Source organism: Juglans microcarpa x Juglans regia, chromosome 8S, assembly GCF_004785595.1.
Source record: "Juglans microcarpa x Juglans regia isolate MS1-56 chromosome 8S, Jm3101_v1.0, whole genome shotgun sequence".
Taxonomy (NCBI): Eukaryota; Viridiplantae; Streptophyta; class Magnoliopsida; order Fagales; family Juglandaceae; genus Juglans; species Juglans microcarpa x Juglans regia.
Window position 1 is genome coordinate 11,712,902 of NC_054609.1, and position 18,283 is coordinate 11,731,184.

At 37.3% G+C, this 18,283-nt stretch overlaps 1 protein-coding gene across 4 annotated transcripts; it reads left to right on the forward strand.

Moving 5' to 3' along the window:
* Positions 1 to 315: 315 nt before the first annotated feature.
* On the forward strand, positions 316 to 16,545 carry LOC121244599. 4 transcript variants are annotated; one of them, XM_041142747.1, is made up of 5 exons: positions 316 to 606; positions 809 to 890; positions 2,448 to 2,578; positions 9,198 to 9,254; positions 15,292 to 16,545. In XM_041142747.1, the coding sequence occupies exons 2-5, from the start codon at positions 882 to 884 to the stop codon at positions 16,094 to 16,096; spliced, it is 1,002 nt and encodes a 333-aa protein (XP_040998681.1). In that variant the 5' UTR covers positions 316 to 606; positions 809 to 881; the 3' UTR covers positions 16,097 to 16,545. The 4 variants fall into 4 exon arrangements, with proteins under 4 accessions (XP_040998681.1, XP_040998679.1, XP_040998680.1 ...); XM_041142746.1 differs by lacking the exon at positions 809 to 890 and having other exon boundaries at positions 318 to 606; positions 15,292 to 15,489; positions 15,571 to 16,545; XM_041142744.1 differs by lacking the exon at positions 809 to 890 and having other exon boundaries at positions 319 to 606.
* The last annotated feature ends 1,738 nt before the right edge of the window (positions 16,546 to 18,283 follow it).

Below are 18,283 nucleotides of genomic sequence, written 5' to 3' on the forward strand. Positions count from 1 at the left end.
TTTTTTTAAATTCTTACATAAAATATAATAAATAATTTAATTTTTTTAAATTCTCACATAAAATATAATAAATAATTTAATTTTTTTAAATTCTCACATAAAATATAATAAATAATTTAATTTTTTTAAATTTTAAAATAATAATAATATTAAAATAATATTTTATTCAATTTATCTCTATCTATTTCCGAATGCCTTAATGATTTTTTTATTCAAAAAAATGAAAATGCCCCTTGCGCTTGTTATTTTCAAATATTTGTTTATTTTATTTTTTGGGTAAATTATTTCCTCCTCTTAAAAAATAATATTAAAAAAAAGTCTCCATCTTTGGCAACTGAGCACTCGTTCTTGTCTTTTCAAATATTTGGATCGAGTTGGAAGTGGGGTTAGGGTGCTAGATCATTCATTGCAAGGGTTGTCGGTGGGGGTTTAAGACGAAGAAGAAGAAGAAGAAGAAGTAAAAGAAGAACAAGGGAATTGGAGGATATGTCTCCGTCGAATGGTAATGGTAATGGCAGTGGAGGAGGAAATGGGGCGAACTATATAGAGCACCAAGTATCCAAGTTGGACACCCTCGCCGGTGTAGCCATCAAGTACGGTGTTGAGGTACTCTGAACTCCTTTTTTTCATTATTTCAAGTATGATTTCAGGTCATGCTTCTTTTGAATATTCCCATTTCATTTCATTAATGCCTTTGACTATCGCCCTCATATTTTGCATACAAAATGCGTACCCACTTTGTTTTTCCGCTTTAATAGTAGGGGAGTGTATATTTGTAGAAAATTAAGCCAAGTTTTGGATCATATAGGTTAAACCAGTAGTTTTGCAGTCAAGTTTTGTGTTTTGGAACTTGGGAGATCAATAGTGCTGCTCAAGTTTTAATGCAATCGGTAAGGAATCGCTTCATTTGCCCAAAACTCCGGTTGACCCTTAATGTGGATCTACCAAGCAGGAAATTTGAAGGAAATAAGACCAGTATACGTATTAGGCTTTTTGGATTAGTTTCTCGTACTCGTTGTCATTGATCATGAACAGATTAATACAAGACTTTAAGGATAAATAACAAACACAATTTCACAACTAACAGAGCACCTCTAATTCCACCACCACTTTCCTTAAATGTTTCTCTCTAACTACTCCATGTTGCAACTAAAGGAATCAAATGAGAAAAAGTCTATTCTCAAGCCGGTGTATAGAGCACACATAATAAAGTGCTTAGATGACATAATTTGATTTGGAAGATAAATTTTAAAATTTGAATTTTACAAATCAAATCTTACCATTTAAGTAATGTGGATAGTGTGCTCAACACACCGGCTTGAAAATATAATAATAACTCATCAAATAAATGATAGATAAATCTTACCATTTTGTCAGGACTTTGTTCTTGGACACCCAATGCCAATAAAATAGATTAATAAATGATAGATAAAAACTGGCCCTTAGACAGGCAGACTCCTACAACTAATTGAGAGCTTGCTCATTTCTCTCCACATGTGCCCCTTCTTTGACTATTCTGTGGTAAACGCTCCCCTTTCCATGCTGTTGCTTTCTTCTGCAGCACGAAAACGGCAACTGGAGTCCTTAAATTTTTCTGCTCCAATTTGAGATCGGCCTGTCCTGTTTCATGCACCACAGAATAGGGGAGCTAAACCCCAAGGGGGTTGGCTCAAGTGGAAAAGGCCTTGGGCTTAAGGGTATGCTCCCCCCAGGTCTAAGGTTCAAAACCCCTTGGGTGCAAACAATCTCTAGAGGCCATCGGATTGGGGGACTTTCCCCTTGAATTACCCGAGGTGCACTTGCGGGAAACTCTTTGCCAAGGGCCTGTGGCACCCCTGGCATTAGTCGGGACGCTGTTCCTTGACACCTCGTGCCAATCAAAATATAAAAGAATAGGGAAGCTATCTGATGGAGATGAACATTACTGAAGCAATATAACCATGATGAATGACATACTGGACTGGTTCCAAGTATTTTGGACAAAGGCTTATTTTTGTTGCACTGACTGTTGAATGTACGCCATCCGTTTAGAAAAAATGTACACCATCTGTTTAAGGAAGTATAATATATTTACACCATTCTGGATTGCCCACATTCTCCTACAATATAATACCTTTGACGAATAACCATTGTTTCTTTATAATGCACGCTATTCAAATATGCGGTAAAAAAAGAAGATATTGTGCATGAAACATATTTAAATTGATGTGTTTGCGTGATTTTGAGTTACAAACATAATGATGCTGGAAACTGTTTGAGATGAATCAGTGGTTGTCTGTAGAACAGATGAATTAGATTGCTTGGTGATAATTGCTTCTATTAAATGTGCAAATAAGTTTACCTAAATTAAATGTCTCATCTACCAAAATGCATGAAGTGTCACTTTTTGAGCTTATAATCAGATACGATCTTTTCTTTTGTCTAATGGAAATTTCATATTGAATTAGGTAGCTGACATTAAAAGGATTAATGGCCTGGCCACAGATTTTCAAATGTTTGCTTTGAAGACATTGCAAATACCATTACCAGGAAGACATCCACCATCTCCCCTTGTGTCAAATGGGTCTGCTTCTCCAGGGTATTGATATAATTTGTTTCTGCATATAATCTTTTTGAGTTAAGGGTCTAGCTATCCGTCGTCATCTTTGGCTTGCAGTCTACAAGGCATTAATTAGATTTTTTCTTAGTATGTATGGTGTCCAATGTTATACAATGCTATGTTATATAGGCCTCTTCTTCCCAGTTTATCAGTTACTCATCATTTTACTTAGTATGTCTTTGTTGCACGACAACACATTCTTACCTACCACAAGAAAGGGTATGACAAGACACTCTTGTAGTATCCAAAATCTCCAAATTTACTTTTCTCTTTTTGGTTTCCCTAGAAGATTTGCATTATACATATAGGTTTTAAGATATGTGAAGGTTATTGCATAGACGACATTAAAGTGGTAATACCTCAAACTAAGTATAAGAAGGTAGTGAATGGGATCATGCATTGCTTGGGAGAGAGAAGTTCTTGCCCTTTAGGGTGATTCTAAAAGACTTAAATTGTATCATGACTAGGTTTTAAGACTTAATGTTACTTGAGCTTTCCTTTGGTCGTTACAAATGGCATCAGAGTTCATGCCGACCAGAAGTGTAGGACTTGAGCTTTGCGACCAATGGAATGGTCCGACAAAGATGTCAGATTTAAGGGGGGAAAGACTGTAATACCCCAAATTGAATGCAGAAAGATGGTGAATTGGATTCCATATTATTAGCAGATAGTACGAGGTCCACCACCATGTGTTTGTTGTTGGTTCCCAGAGAAATTAGAGGAATATCGACCACCACGGTTCGAATAATTGCCTCGACCCCGACCCTGTCTTCCACGAAAAAAAGATCTACCCCTCTAAGCTCTACCTCCTGAAGAAGAATGGGAGGTAAAATTTGTTGAGGGCTCAATTGTTTGTTTGGAAGAGGAAGAATGTGCAAGTCTGTTTTCATGGATGAGAAGCATCTGGTATGGCTCTTAAGAAGAAATGGGGTTAGATCGTGTAGTGATAGAAGTCACAAAGGACTCATAGAGGGAACCTAAGCCCGTAAGTAGATAGGTAACCAATTCTTTATCTGGTAATGGATTTCTTGTGGCAGCTAGGTTATCGACAAGAGACCTGAATTTTCCAAAGTATTTTGTGATAGTTTGATCTCCACGAGAAAGGTTTGTTAATTGGAATCTAAGCTGAAATTCCTTGACCTAAGAATGGGATGTAAACATAGAGATAAGGGACTTCCATAGAGAGCGTGAGGTAGTAGTAGATAGTACATGACCAGCTATTGAATCCGAAAGTAGATAGTACATGACCAGCTATTGAATCCGAAAGGGAAGAGAATAGAACACTGAGAACTAGTTGGTCTATTCTTACCCAAGATGTGAAATCAGGATTTATTTTAGGAATTTCATTCGCACCAGAAGGAAGGAATTTTTCTGGACAGGGCAAGGTGCCATCAACATAGCAATAGAGATCTTGGCCTCTAAGGTAAGCTGATATTTGCACTTTCCATAGCAAGTAGTTTTCGGTCGTAAGCTTAAGAGTGACTATATGAGAGAAGGAAGAGATAAGAGACGAGGAAGGCTGAGGAATGGAGGAATTGAGAGGCGTTGCCATGGATCGAGAGACTACTAGTCGAGCAGCTCTGATACCATGTTAGCAGATGAGGTTTTCATGAATTCCATACAGAAGGAATCAATTCTGTTACAACCAAAATAGAAGAATAAAATCAATACAGCTAATAGCCTTAATATTCTAGTGCTATTTACAGAAAAATGACTTTATATGTTAATACATATTGCTTGTGAGTGAGAAGTTTTGACCCTTTATAATGACTCTAAGGGGTTTTAGTTGTAACATTGACTAGTCTTTTTGCAGTATAGACCCGAACGTAGTTTGGGCTTTTCTTGGGTCGTTACATTGTGATATATTGCAAACATTGGAGGCAAGGAGTTGTTCTTTGTAACCATGCATCTTCTTATAAAGCCAAGTTCAAAACAATCATATTAATATTGCTTATTGCATGTGTCTCAGAGTTAAATTTCTACCCCTTTGTTCTTTTCCATCATCAAATGCTTTCTACTTAGTGATCTTCATGAATATCAAAATTCAAGTGCCTTTTGTCCCTTTTCATTGCACAAATTAGGTCATAGAGATCATTAAACTCTTCTATTAATGAGATATTATGGAAGGTCAGAAGGCACAGTCCTATTGCTACTCTATAGCATGCTAATACTGCATTTTGGACTGATTGAAGGCCACTCCCATTCTGATGATATAATTGTGTTTGCTTTGTAGATCTAACTTAAGTATTGTGTGCATTGCATTAGGGACAAAAAATTAGGAGGTTATTAAAACAAAAGACTTCATAGATTACAACGGAGAATTGGCTGACATATGATTTAAGTTGAGACTTGTTTATGCTCTCTATTTGATTTATGAGCCCCTTTATGTTGCATGATTGTATCACTGTTTCAGCCTCTATGACATTCACCCCTAGGACGAACTGCAAGGAGGTTAAGTATTGCAAGCTCGATATATATATATATATATATATATATTTATATAAGATGTTTATGTTAATCTGGTAAATTTAAAATTATGCATTTATCCAATTCATGACATTTGGGAAACATTATGAAGACATGGTGCTCTACCATCATGATGATCATGTTGACAAACCCTAAGTAGAGTGTGTAACAGGCATCAGATATTTGTGAGATTTGTGAAACTTTACATTAATGTCTTAGTCCTTTAGAAATTGCAATATGTTTTACCTTTAGCTAGTTTTATATGTCCATAAATGGTTCGTCTTTTTTCTTTTTTTCCTTTTTTCCCCTTTCCTTATTAATGGCTTTGATGGCGAAGTAGCAACCTGATAAAAAATAGCAAATTACACTCTTAAGTTTTGGTTGCTCGGAACTTTTTAGACAAGCTTCACAAGTAGACATTTTGCATCAATTTTATTCATATTCCCTTTCTTTCTTTCTTTCTCCCCCCAACCCCCGCACGCGGCTTCTATTCATTCTTTTCCCAATCAATAATATGTATAATGCTTTAGTAGATTACAACTGAACTTCTTAATGTCTGATGTAGCAGAAATTGGAAAGTGAGAAGAAGAACACCTCCTTCCTAAAGTTTCTTGAATCCAGAAGGAGAGAAGAAGTCATGGAAACAAAACTCAACTTTATTAGAATTATGTGGAGTGATACAGAGGCTGTAACACCCCCTTCCCGTAGGCTAGGAGTGTCACGTACTTTTCATAAAAATAAAATCGGGCAAGAGATCTCAAATTTCATAAATGAAATCAGCAATTTATTTTGTAGAAAAGGTCTAATAAAAAGTCTTCCAAAAACATTAAATGAAATAAACTGAACGAAACTCATGTCATAAAAACATGTTTTATTTTAGAAAGTCTGAACAAAAATTTAATGCTCCTTCTACTCTTGGCCTGCCTGCTCGTATTCATCATCATCACCTGGGTGGTTTAAAACATGAAAATAAACAAAAATGAGTCGAAGACACAGCAAGGAATCCATCACAACGTAAACATACTAAATATAAGGTTTTCGTAAAAACTTTCATGCTGAGAGTTTAAAATCATGACTATTCATACTGATGCTTGTGCTATGCATGACTGTTTAACTGATTGATCTGACTTATCTAACTGGCCAACACTCTTAACCCTGTGTGCGAGGTTGTGCACCGGCCCCACATCCCGTGGCCGCAAGGGAGCCGCTGATAGTATTCTGGCATACTATGGTGGACCACGACTGAGTTCGTGGCTTGCACATCCACCCTGAAACTGAACTACATTGGTACCATGCATCTGAATGGCCATCTTATTAACTGATCTTATCTTATCTTTCACTTGAATTTAAGATGGCTTACGTGTTTTATACACATGAGATGCATGGCATAATACATATATAATTATAATTTCTGAATCTGAACATGATGCGGAATGACATGATCGTATGCTATGTTGAATGACATGTTTGCATATGACACGAGTGGTTCATAAATAATGGCTGGAAATGAATTGGCTTGAATACTTATTATCTATAAATTGAATTGTGATGATCCTAAACTTGTGATCAAATTACTTACCTTGCTGTGTTTCTTCTTGAATAACACTTCGTAACTTGAGACCTATATGAAGTAATAACTATCACTAAATTTATTTGGAAACACATAAGTACTAATATCTTACTTAATTAAATCTACAATCTAAAAGATAGTGTTAAACATCTTAATAAATCCTAGTATCTAAATTACTTAAAATACTTATTTATAATTTAGATGAATACTCGAACTATTTTTAAATAATTCATAAACTTAAATTCTTAAACTAAGTTTTATTTCTTAACATAATTATTAAATCTTATAAGAAACCTAATAAATTCTATTAAATATTCTTAACATCACAATTTTATTAAATTCTTAATATAATAATTTTATTAAATTTTACTACATAGAAAAATGAATATTAACAAAATACTCGTAAAACATCCTTATAAAATAACCTTTGACTACTATATTTATTTAAAAAAAAAAAACTGACTTTTAAAAAAATGTAAAGCCCAATAAAACTAATAAATTGCTAATAAAATAAAATCAATTACAAATTAAAATACAAGTTCATTTAAAATAATTAGAATAGTTTCTGTAAAAACATACAATCTGGCCCATAATATAATAGTGTACTACATGAGCCCAACAAAAAATGAGCTGAACACACATGCAAGGCCTAGGGCCCAAGGCCCATCAAAACTCACGGGTTTCTGCCAAAACCCGAAACACACAGGCTTAAGAGGGAAACAGAGAGTTTGAGAGAGAGGGGTTCTGTGAAGGAAGACTCACCGAGAGAGGGCTGAGTGCGACGGCGGCTTCGGGTGGCTGTGAGTGACCGGCGATACGACTGGGAGTTCCTATGGTGGTGCGGCACCGAGTGAGGGAGAGAGAAAGAGAGTTTAGAGAGAGAAACTGTGCTAACCGAGAACTACCGAAACCAAAACAAAGGCTGGCGGCGGTCGAGGTCTTACCGGAATGGAGTGGGTGCGCTGGGGCTGAGCTGGTCGGCAGTTTCTGGTTCCACGGGTGGTGCTCCGACGTCCTATGGTGGTCGGCGGCGGTTGGGAAGAACCTAAGGCTTAAACGGCAGTGTTTTGGTACTCTGGGTATTTCAGAAGCAGATGATTTGGAGTGGCTCACGAGTTACTCCTCTCGTACGAGGTAAGCGATATTTATAAGTGTAGAAGATAGAGAAATAAAAGGAATCTTAGAGGAGTAGAGACGTGTAAAGTGGAAATCGTTACTCATTAACAGAGTCGGTTTCCACTAGAATTTGAATTTACAAAGCTAGGGATGAGGCTGAATATAAGGTTAGAATTTCAAATTCGACAGAAAATGGGATGAAACTTACGGATTTGTGGTTTAAAGTGTGCAAAATAGAGGCTAAAAACAAGAGATAAGGTTCGGTGGAGGTAGAGAAAATAAAAACCAAACTCTAGTAAATTCAAATAAAATTATAATAGTAATTGTTTAAAAAAATAAAAATAAATATAAATTCTGATAAAACTATAATAAAATAAAATTTTTCCAGGAAATTTACTGATGTACTCTAAAACCAAAACTAGTATGTTACAGAGGCTCTCTCTAAAATTACATATTTATGGTCTCCAAATCCTAGGCTCCCAAAAGATGGAAATTAGTGATAAACCCTTGAAAATAATTAAACAAAAGTAACAATGCCCTAGCTGCCACTTGGAATTAGTATACGTGTTTGAGGCCTATACGAATACTACTTCAAAAGGATACATTGTTCGGCTTCCTTTCTAATGATGATTTCATGCTCTTCCCTTCCCATAATGCATGCTGTCTAACTATTTGGTCAATGCTTTTCAAACCTTTTTCATGATGCATTTTGTCTGGACTCTAACCCCATCTGTCTACCTTTTGAAAATGAATGCCATTTGATTGGTCTTCTAACACTAGCCCTTCCTAACTTTATTTCTCTTAGGTGGCCCCTTGTATTATTGTTTGATTTGTCCTTTGTTGGGTCCATCCACTTGAGTAAAAACTCATCCTCAAGTTGATGCTAATGTTCTTTAATCTATTAGAATCCCATGTAACACCTACTGCACTTATTTTTTCCTCTTCTCGCAAAAGTTAAGAGATAGTCTTGTAGCTTAGAATGCCAGTAAGCGCTTATACTTTTACCCACATGGGCTTGAGAATTATTCTTCAATTTGTGACATAAACAATAGTTGACAGACTAACAATAGTTGACAGACTACGTGCAACAATCTTAATGCACCATTATCTTCTTCCAAATATTGGCTAAATGTAAGCCAAGTATTCTAGAAACTTGACAAAATAATAATGCTTCATAAATTCTTCCCAAATAGAATCAAGCATCATTTTTTTCTCGTTTGGATAAATATTGAACTTTTTTTTAAGTGAATCTTCGTTATAATTGGTCCTTCAGGAATTTTATCAAACTCTGTTGGGCAATCTAATCTGCACATGTATTGCAGTTGTTGTCAACTTGTTTAAATCTTTTCTCGAGCATTGGATGGAAGCCCAATTTTTAATCAGTTTCCTGACGTTATGGCAAATAATATTCCTCTACAAGGTTATCACATGAGGGTTGTGGTTCAGGCTCCGAAGACAACCCATCAGCTTCCTGACCTTTGCTTTCTTCAAGATTGTTTTAAGGTAAACAACTTCTTCAGCCATAATACCACTTCTTTTTTATCTTTAACTTCTTCTAATTCTTTAGAGGAAATTTCAAAATCCTCTTCGTGTGCATATGAAAGGGATGCTGCATATATTATGGCCCTTTAGTACTTGAGATCATTGCAAGAGGGCTGATTGTAAGGCTAAACCCATCCATTACCGTGCTTAACCATGTTAGGAATAGCCTGATCTTTAAATCGAATCTGACGATGACAAAATTTCTAAATCTATAGCTAGCCCGTTTGGTGAGATCAACTCAGCTAAGAAAAGAGCTAGGGAGCTAGAATGGCTTAACTGGACAGTTAATGATGGGGCAAGCGAAAAGAGTTCGAATCGTGGGAGAGCGAAGGGGAGGGCAAGGGAGGTTGAACAATGAAGCCAACAACCATTTTTTGGAATGTAAGGGGGCTAAATGAGAAGGAGAAGCGCCTCGCAATCAGAAATCAACTTCACAAGTGATGAGGTGACATTAAATGTTTACAAGAAGCGACTTATAAAAAAAAAAAAATGTTTACAAGAAGCAAAATTGGATTTTATCTCTTTAAGCATCATTAGGAGTTAATGGGCATGTAATTAGGTGGGTTGGCACTATCTACCCTCCAAAGGAGCCTCAGGGGTCATTCTAGTGATGCGAGACAAACGGGTGGTGGAAAAGGTGGAGGATGACATGGAGCATTTCATGGTGGCTTGGTCGTTTAAGGATGTTGAGTATGGCTTCCAATAGGCCTTCGCAGGTGTTTATGGTCCTAATATAGATCAAGCAAGAAGACTATTATTGGATGGATTGGCCGGGCTATGTACCATCTGGGATATACCTTGGTGTACTGGTGGTGATTTTAATGTCACTCTTTTATTGAGTGAAAGATCGTGTGGTTCCAACTACAATTCAACATTGTAGACTTTTCCAATTTCATTTCTAATCAAGATCTATTAGATATTCCTCTTGTAGTGGCTCCTTCACTTGGTCGAGCAACCGTGAACATCCTTCTTGGTCAAGGATCGATAGATTCTTGGTCTCCTCTACTTGGGAAACTCATTATCCGAATCTCATTTAAAAGTGACTTCCCGGACTATGTTCAAACCACTTTCCCATCCTTCTTGACTGTGAAGGAATAAACAGAGGTCCAAGGTACTTCAAATTTGAGAACATGTGATTGAAATCAAAGGGCTTTATTGACTGAGTCAAACGATGGTGGACTTCCTATCAATTCCAAGGAACTCCAAGTTATATTTGGCATGTAAATTGAAGGCATTGAAAAAAGACATGAAGAGCTGGAATGAACAGGTGTTTGGTAATGTGGAAGGCTAGAAGAAGCTACTCTTAGAGGAACTTAAGGGACTAGAGAACATATTGGAGGTAAGGGAAATGGCAGAAGTGGAAAGGGCTCACAAAACTTTATGTGTCTGTAGAACTTGAGAGGGTCTCTATCGTGGAGGAGATATCTTGGAGACAAAACTCGAGAGCCCTATGGTTGAAGGAGGGGATAGATGTACCAAATTTCTCATTGAATTACCCGAGGTGCACTTGCGGGAAATTCATTGCCGAGGGCCTGTGCACCCCCGGGATTAGTCAAGACACTGTTCCTAGACACCCAATGCCAATAAAAAAAAATGTACCAAATTCTTTCATCAGGTGGCACTCACATAGGAGGAACAATGCCATAGATACGTTGTTGGTGGATAGGGGACTATCTCTAACCAACCCGAGGTCACAGATCACATTGTCAATTACCATGAGAATTTGCTTTCAGAATAATTTACTTGGCGACCGAGATTAGACAAACTTACCTTTGATACTATCGACTCACAAGAAAATGGATGGCTTGAGAGGCTTTCTGAAGAAATGGAGGTCTGGAAAGTGTTAAAAAGCTTGGTGGGTGATAAAGCTCCAAGTCTGAAATAGCTTCACTATGGCGTTCTTTCAGTCTTATTGGGAAGTGATCAAGGGTGATATCATGGGTGTCTTTCAAGAATTCCATGAAAATGGAATGTTCGAAAAAAGCCTCAATGCAACCTTCATTGCTCTCATTTCAGAAAAATTGGGTGCAGTTGAAGTTAAAGATTTTCGCCCCATTAGCTTGGTGAGTGGGATGTACAAAATCATCTCAAAAGTCTTTGTGAACAGGTTAAGCATGGTGGTAGAGAAAGTAATATCAAAGCCCTAAAATGCCTTTGTGAAGGGGAGGCAAATACTCGATCGGTGCTTATTGCCAACGAATGCTTGGATGGTAGACATAAGTCGGGAGAGCTAGGGCTTCTTTGCAAACTAAACATTGAAAAGGCTTGTGATCGAGCAATTGGAGCTTCTTACTCTATGCTTGAGAGATGCAGTTTCAGGGTGAAATGGTGCTCACGGGGATTGAGATAGGGGTATCCCTTATCTCCATTACTATTTGTTTTCGTAATGGAAGCATTTATCTCCATTACTATTTGTTTTCATAATGGAAGCATTTAGCAAATGATCTCCGGTGTTGTGGAGGGTGGTTTTATATCCAACTTCTCAGTGGGGGAGGCAAATACTAGCTCTCTCAATATATCTCATCTCTTATTTGCCAACGATACCCTGTTATTTTGTGAGGCCAGCCATGATCATATCCGTGCATTGATTGCTCTCCTTCTATGCTTCGAAGTTGTTTTTGGATTGAAGGTGAACTTGCTCAAATCAAACGTAGTTTCGGTGGGGCAAGTATAAGGTGGATAGTATGGCTTCCATCTTGGGATGTAAAATATCTCATTTATCCATGAAATATCTTGGCCTCCCATTGGGTGCTCATTACAAATTGATGTCTAGGTGAGATGATGTCGTAGAAAAAATGGAGCTGAAACTTGCTAGTTGGAAGCAGATATACTTATCCAAAGGTGGCAGAGTCACACTCATCAAAAGTACTCTCTCCAATTTACCAACTTATTTCCTCGCTTTATTTCCGCTTCCATCAAAGGTGGCTTACCGTATGGAGAAAGTACAATGGGATTTCCTATGGGGAGGGATGAATGATGTGTTCAAATGTCATCTGGTAAAACGGGCCACTGTTTGTTCTTCAATTTCATAAGGAGGTTTGGGTATCTGAAATTTGCTCTTGTATCACTAGAACATTACTCATAGGCGTTGCTCTTGTATATGACCTGTGTACTTGGGCTTTGTCTATTCTTCTGATCAATAAAATCTTATTTACCGATTAAAAAAAATCTACATCTACAGCTGTATATGCTGTTGCAGTTGGTGAACATGCCACTTCAAAGTTTAATTTCATTAGGGTGATCTTCTAGAGCATTAACTTCAAGACATTATCAATGTTGTTCATTGTTGGAAGCCATAGAGATGGTAGATAATTCCTGCTGTGAATTTGGATTCCAATTGACGCAGCGTAAGGTAGAAAGAAAGGAGTACTTTCTTTTTCCTTGTTCCTTGAATCCACAATGAGATAAAAGAATGATGGAAACAAATCTCAATTTGCTTTTTGTTTTTGGGAATAATGTTGGAGATCTCTCTATGTGCTTACAATCTCAAAACCCTAGGCTCCTAAAACCAAGAAATTTACGAATATGCCCTTGAAAATAATGAAGGAAACATAACTAAACTGCAATGCCTTGGATTAGTATGCACATGGGAAGCCTATTCCAATGCTACATCAAACAAGGCACACTATCTGGGTTCAAAGGCTGTAAATGAACAAGACTTCTCACAAGCAGCTCAAGATCAACTTGGTCAAACTCGAGTTTGGCCTGAAATAAATGAACCGTTTGTGATCAATTATTAAAAGGTACAATTAGTGTAAAGCTCAGCCCAACTCATGTACACTTATTTTCTAGTATTATCTTAAAAAATATCTTATGTATTTAAAAAGATAAGATGAAATCGTGTTCTTAATACCATGTGTGTTGCTTGAATCCAATGTACATAAACTCTATAGGGATATTTACAAAAGCTCAAAATTTGCTTGTCAAAATTTATAGATAAAATTCAAGATGTAATATAAATAATTTATTTTGGTAAAATTAAGTAGCTTGTGAATAAGCTCGAACTCGCCCGAATAATAAATGAGTTGTTAATAAACGTCAAATGTAACTTGATGGTAAGCTCAATCTTGACTTGTGCTCGATTTAAATTTAAATTACCAAGGTTTGATGCCACCCTACTCACTAAAATTCGACTTGTTACACCCTTAAGTAGGTTCCGTTCGAACTATAGTTTCACTCCCTTTCCACGAAGCATTCTGTTTGAACATCAGTTGAACAATGCTTCCCATTTTTTTCCTTGGATACATTTTGTCTGAACCCATTTTTCTACTGTTTGAGTGATGTAAAAGGCCATTTGAATGGTCTTCCAATGCGACACCAGCTTTATTTCTCTCAAGCAGCTCCATGTGCCATTGTTTGGCTTGTTCCACCGCATTGTCATATCATCTTAGAGATGCAAACTCTTGTTCCATCCAAACATTATGGGAGCAAGCAGGACCCATTTTTGGAGACTGAATTGAGATTTCTTATCTTGTATACTAGCTGGAATGCTGTATCCAACTTTCTAAAATTGTGGAAGTTGGCTGACGTAGTACTCTGATTATTTCTAGTGCCAGTGCAGGTATGTTTTCAATGCTATATATGCCAGTTGATGTTCTCACCTTTGCAGGCATCACCTGCTCTATAGTGCGTACGTGCACTAATTTAGAAAATATTTTCAGTTCATTTACTCTTGATTCGTAATTCACTGAGCAAGAAATTTTAAATCTGTCATTTTACCGGTATTTCTGCCACTGAAATGGAATAGATGCCTATGGTATAGGGCTGCTGTGTCAGACCAGAAAACAAAGGTCTCCCTGTTTAGATTAGATAGTTAATTCACTGGCTCATTTGTGAGTTGCGTTGCTTCACAATAGCAGTACCATTACTAGTTAGACTTTGACTATAGATACACATTTATCCTTGTATTCAGCGCTTCAGTTTCATTTTCATTTTCGTATATGGTATAATTACCACATGGATATACTTAGGGCTGTACAACAACTGAGGAAACCGGCTGGCACCGACACAGACCAACTGCTGGAGCACAGAACTGGCAGAGAACCGATTGGCCGGTGGTAGAAATTCCTTAAAACCAACATCGGCCGGTTTGGTCCTGGTTCAAACTGCTGAACTAGCTGATTAAATAAATCTATATATTTTTTTTTATATATATCATAGTTAAAACGATGCTGTTCCACTTAAGTTTAAGTGAAACGGTGTCGTTTTAGATCTAACGTATACAAAAAAAATATAAGTGAAACAACGCCGGTGTCATTTTATATGTAACATATTAAAAAAATATATATAAGTGAAATGACGCCGTTTGATTTTAAACCAAACGGTGTCATTTCGATTTGAGCTCGTCTTCTTCCCCTCCCCTATTCTTATTTGACTTCTCTCATTCTCTCTCTCCTCTCTCAGACTGCAACACTTCCTCTCTCTACTCTCTCAGACGAACCTCGCTGCTAGGGGGATTGAGAACCGACTGAGAACTGCCTGAGTCGGTACGGTTGGTATTTCTCCTCCCCCATCAGCCAGTCCGGTCAGTTCTTCCATGCAAATCCCCTCCATCGGTCAGCGTTAGTTTTGGTCAAAAACCGTGCCGATATGATCAGTTTTCACCCCTAGATATACTTTATCAAAAAAGATAATTAATTTACACTTGGTACACTATCAACAATTAGTGGAGCTTAACCTCTCTCGCCATTCATTTTGTTCTCTTTTCAAATGCACTGATTTTTCCATTATGTTATCACTACATCATTACGTTTTGCATTTCTTTCAAAGTACATTGATAGCACCTTTATGGCTAGTATAAAAGAAATTTTTGTGCCTGAATACATTAACCCAGGTTGTATGTTAGGATTTGACATTTTGTATGAAAAGATAAATATGATACGTTTATATTCTGCAATTTTTAAACAACTTCTGAGGTGTAGACTTTGGTGTAACTCAGTCGGTGATTGATATCTACAGTAGGTTTGCAAAAACTCATGGCAATAAACTTGTAATGCAGAGAAAACAGCTCCAGAAAAGCACCCCCGTGCCTGGGACAATCTAACATGCTGGGATCATTACAGTCCTTAAGAGTGAAAGCACCTCAAAAGAGGGTGTCTCCAGCCATGAGCACTTTACAGAATTACTATAATCTGAAATCTCCAAATTTCAAGGGTGCAGCTCAAGGCACAGAGATGACAGTCTACAAAACCGAAAGGTCAGACTTCTTTGATGATGGGCTGCTGCCCAAAGCCTCACCAATTTCTGATACACCTTCAAATTGCTGTCAGAACTCCAGAAACTCAGATAATGGTTACTTGCCTGAGAATGGTGTGGTGACTGAGCATGTGCCTTGTGCTGACCCTGGAGATGGGGACGGTGAGAAATCTGATGAAAAGTATGTCCGAAGGCGTTCAAAACCTGAGGTTGATACCAGAGGTGGAACACCAGAAAGGTTGTTGAATGGAGAAAACAGTGGTGGGAGCAGCGGCTTCTCAGTTTCTATGGGTAAAGGTTTAGCAATGAGGCCCAAATCAGCAAGCCGAACAACATTAGTTGATTCAGAGTCAGGATGGTTGAGTTCTATTCCAGTGGTGCTGGGAGATTCCATTATAGCTGATGGGCCAGCTGCAGTTCGTAAATCATCAAGCACATCAAGCCTGAAAGACCAGGAAACTAACACCTCAACCTCTGCTTGGCCAACTTCTAAGTGGAGCTTAAAAACAGACTTGCAAGCTCTATCAGCTGCAGCCATCACCAGGCCAATTTTTGACGGCTTACCAAAACCAATATGTGGCCGTAGGAATAAGGCTGCCCTTGATTAGCATCAAGCATTTGCAGTATGCGCATTTGTGGAACCAGTTTGTTTCTTTACTACAATTTAATGCACGGAAATTTCTGAGTCAGAAAGACAGATACATCATATAGCTGCTTGGAAAGGAAGAAAATGTTCAAGAAAGGAAAAGGAAGACAGGTAAATATATAATACGATCCTTGGAAATCTATTCATTTATTAGTGATTAGCCATTGTTCTTTGAGAATGACATTGATAGTCTGAAGCAATAAATAGCAGTTTTAGGGAAGTGTTAGTCAAATTAATTCACTTCGTTTCTAAAAGTGCACCTCAACACAATTGTATCATTGAATGCATATTGGCTATCTCATTGAGAAGATTGTATATTGTTATAAATAATACTTGGAAGACGCTAGTTTTCTAATGAAAGTGCCTTTGGATGATAACATCCATAGATGTCAAATGTCCTTGGCATCTAAATGCAATTGATACGTCAGTACTCCATTCTTTGAATCTCTAGATTATGTGCTTTGTAATGGAGACTTTGCTAATTTTGTTTGAAAGGATGGTCCTCATGATGTTGTTTCAAAGGCTCATGATAGCAAAGGTAGAAATGGAGAGGGCAAGTTCAAATAATTAGAAGCGAACGTGGATATATGTTTGATGGCAGCTTTTTGGGCATACTTTGGTGGTGGGACTAACATTTGCGGGGTTTGAGGGCACTATTGGAGGGCAGCTTGCATGCTCTTATGTGTGAAGCTGATTTTGAGGGAGTGGAGATTGAATCATATTTATTGAAGGTTGCGAATTGGTTTAAAAATGGTCTTGGGGTACCGTAGTCGGTGAGTTTTTGAGGGGTTATTGGGAATTAAATATATTTGCCATGTTGATATGTCAAAGTAGTTATCTCATGTGCATCTAGAGAGGCTATCGGCTATCCACGTAGCATAGAGTTGGTTAAAGACGGAGTGAGGGGTGTAAATATAGAATACTTGAGTTATCGATAGCTTTCAAGAGAGGCGAGGGACTTTTTCTACTGGTTGATTGCATTGGATTCCAGCCTATATCGGACATTTGCAATTACTTTTACGTATTTCTTGCGTATTTCACTAATATGATTGGTTGTATCATTTTTTTTAATATAAAATAATTGTTTTAGCCAATCATATTAGTAAAGTGCACAAAGAGTACGTAACTGCTGAGGAGAAGAAAATTCCTAAAAGCCAAGCCTTAGATTATCCAAAACCATATATCCAAAGGTAATCTCGGTAGAAATGCAAAAAATACTTCTAAGGGCAATGTCTGGTGACCCAACACCACAACCAAAAGTTGAGGGCATTTATGTTAGAGTTCTTCTATAGCCACCGTTTGCTCGTCCCGCTTGCCTGTCCCGCTTGACATGTCATGCCACATGTAATTATATTAAAATAAAAAGAAAGGAACAAAAATATAAATTGGGACTCTTTAATTGCATCAAGACCCATTTCTTTTCGGTGCAAGTTCCCAGTCTGACATCGGCCTGGGTACCACCAACATCATCTTCGTGCAGCCTTTTGCGCAAATTAAACGTGTATATCATCATCTTTCGGCACGTAGTTGCAGTCTACAGCTCCATTTCCGACGTCCACAGCTACCACGAATCCGATGCTCCCTAGTTATTATTGATGTAGGTATTTCCATTTTCATTCCATCATTTTCTCTTATATTAGGATTTTGTATATGTGATTATCTTATCAGATTTGACTGTATATTGGATTCAATTTAATAATTTGCTGGTGATTTCCATATCTTCTTTTATGATATTCTTTGTATTTGTTTTAGCCCCCACTAATTTGGGTCACTCTGATTCCTTAGGATGACTGATTGGCACCTTATGGTTTGGAAAACAACTTTAGTTATTTGTAACTTGTTCCATTTGTTCTTTTTGATTCAAAATACATTTTGGTTGAAATTAATTGGAAGTTGATGATAATGAACTATTGATCGAAAATCATACTAGCTAATAATAATATTGTAGCAAAAGATGTTGAAATTTTTTAAATTCCTCTACATTATTTGATTATTGCAGTGCTTATGTATATATATTCAAATGGATATTTGAGAGTGTCTAACATCATCACAACTTAAGGTAGAATTGGACTTGGGCCATATATTTTGTTATCGCCACATATTATTAGAGGCGTAATGAATATAGGTTTTTGACTGAGCTGTGTGCAGA